The sequence below is a fragment of the Andrographis paniculata genome, unplaced genomic scaffold (assembly GCF_009805555.1).
Source record: "Andrographis paniculata isolate CXL003 unplaced genomic scaffold, ASM980555v1 Contig70END, whole genome shotgun sequence".
NCBI classification, from domain to species: domain Eukaryota; kingdom Viridiplantae; phylum Streptophyta; class Magnoliopsida; order Lamiales; family Acanthaceae; genus Andrographis; species Andrographis paniculata.
Window position 1 is genome coordinate 2,525,617 of NW_026137607.1, and position 2,257 is coordinate 2,527,873.

At 39.7% G+C, this 2,257-nt stretch overlaps 1 protein-coding gene across 1 annotated transcript; it reads right to left on the minus strand.

The window, feature by feature from the left end:
• Nucleotides 1–1,088: 1,088 nt before the first annotated feature.
• LOC127264364 (uncharacterized) lies at nt 1,089–2,033 on the minus strand. The gene is made up of 2 exons (XM_051293846.1): nt 1,734–2,033; nt 1,089–1,667 (listed from the first exon to the last, which is right to left on the minus strand). The coding sequence occupies exons 1-2, from the start codon at nt 2,031–2,033 to the stop codon at nt 1,089–1,091; spliced, it is 879 nt and encodes a 292-aa protein (XP_051149803.1).
• Nucleotides 2,034–2,257: the final 224 nt, after the last annotated feature.

The following is a 2,257-nucleotide window of genomic DNA, read 5'->3' on the forward strand; positions in this document are numbered from 1 at the left end:
GCCATTTTGCGTATGTACATGGGGAACAGGATGTTCCACAGTAATCCCAATTGACATGCAGTAATCATCAAATGTATGTGATGAATACTCTCCAGCATTATCTAGACGTATTTTCTTTATTGGATGATCTGAAAATTGTGCTCGCAATTTAATTATTTGTGCAAGTAGTCTAGCAAAAGCTAGATTGCGAGTAGATAAGAGACATACGTATGACCATTGCGTTGACGCGTCAATTAGTAACCATAAAGTACTTGAAGGGTCCACATGGTGGATCTATTGGTCCACAAATATCACCCTGAATTCTTTTCAGAAAAGCTGGGGATTCAAATCCAACCTTTGTTGGAGATGGCCTGATTATTAACTTCCCTTGGGAACAGGCAGCACAAGCAAACTCATTCGGACTCAAAATATTTTTCTTTTTCAATGAGTGGCCATTTGAATTTTCAACAATTCGCCTCAGCATTACATTGTCAGGATGCCCAAGTCGATCGTGCCAAGTTTTAAATTCGCTAGTAGCCATTTGGTCTACTAAGTGATATGTTTCAATGACACTGATTTTTGAGTAATATAAGCCGGAAGAAAATAATGACAATTTTTCTTTCACAATTCTTTTGCCATTCACAACCTGAGTTATCAGAAGATATTCATTTTCTGCCTCATTCAATGTTTCAATGTGATACCCATTTTTCCGAATATCACTGAAGCTCAGTAAATTCCTTCGAGCTTTGCTCGAGAACAAGGCATTTTCAATTGCCATTTTTGTCCCTTTTGGGAGATATACAATAGCTTTTTCCTGAGCTTTCAATCATTTTCGATGCACAACTGATAGTAACAATTGTGGTCTTTCCCATATTAAGATGGGAGAAATAACTTTTGTTTTTCAGAATGCTGTGAGTTGTAGCACTGTCGATAAGGCAGATGTTGTCATCGGCTCCAAAATATTTGGCATCCATAGCTTTGCAAGAAGGTAAAAATAATAAAAGACATGTATTAGTAACATAATCAAAATAGACTTATATTATAGGGGGTAATACAAAAAAGGGGGGCAAAAAACATCAAAATGACAAAAGGGATACAACAATATTTTATCATTTAACATCATCAGCTATGTCAAGCGGATCATCAGCATCCAGGTGCGTGATATTTTCATTCATCACATCGTCAAATGTGTGATCGTGGGCAGCGTGATTTGTTTCGGGGGCAATCCTTCCCTGTCTTTCTTTTGAGGCCCGATACAGTTTAGCCAAGTGACTGGCTGTGCGACAAACATGGGCCCAATGACCTTTGATTCCACACCGGGTGCATTCCTCGTTTTTGTTTCTGTTTCTCCCGGTGTTGAACCTCTGTTGAGGTATGTACGGCCTTCTGTCATTATATCGCCGATTTGGCACATATCGGGGCCTGTTTTGATAATTATTGTGACTGTATGCGTTTGCCCGGCCCCATCCGCGATTCTGATTTCGATCGCGATCAATTCGCTGATTTCTGACTTGCCCATGACCACGCACCGGATTTGCCGGCTGTATTGCATTTGCCTCTGGAAATGGATTTGCACCTGTCGGCCGAGATTCGTGATTTTTCAACAGCAATTCATTATTTTGTTCGGCCAGCAAAAGACAGGTGATCAGCTCAGAATATTTCTGGAAGCCTCTTTCGCGATACTGCTGCTACAAAACCATGTTAGATGCATGAAAAGTGGAGAAAGTTTTCTCCATCATATCAGATTCAGATACATTTTTGCCACAGTGGCGCAACTGTGATGTTATTTTAAACATTGCAGAATTATATTCTTGGACTGTTTTAAAGTCCTGAAGCCGTAGGCTTTGCCATTCGCTTCGTGCCCTTGGCAACAATATCAGCTTCAAATGATCATATCTTTCTTTCAATCTCTCCCACAATTCGAGTAGGGATTCCAGCGTGACATACTGCATTTTCAGTGCCTCATCGATGTGATGGCACAAAAAGATCATGGCCTTTGCACGATCTTGGCTCGGGGAGTTTTTATCCCGGGCAATGGTATTTTCCAAGCCCATTGATGCCAGATGTATTTTAACATCGCGAGCCCATGCCATATAATTTTGGTCAGAAACGAGGAGAGGGAGAAATTCCTGTTTGGCAATGTTAGTCATAATAAACAGATAAAATATAAAATATTACCTTGCCGAAAATAAAATATATAATCATGCTGATAACGTGTTGTGATGTTATTATAGGATTAGCCAATAGAAATATTAATTATCTCTACCGCTAACCACTA

Excerpts from the sequence above, each read along its gene's own strand:
- LOC127264364 (XM_051293846.1), bottom strand. The coding sequence starts at position 2,033 with ATGGGCTTGGAAAATACCATTGCCCGGGATAAAAACTCCCCGAGCCAA. Across the intron at positions 1,668-1,733 it reads TGCGCCACTGTGGCAAAAAT|CAGCAGTATCGCGAAAGAGG; the intron begins GTATCTGAATCT and ends ATGGTTTTGTAG.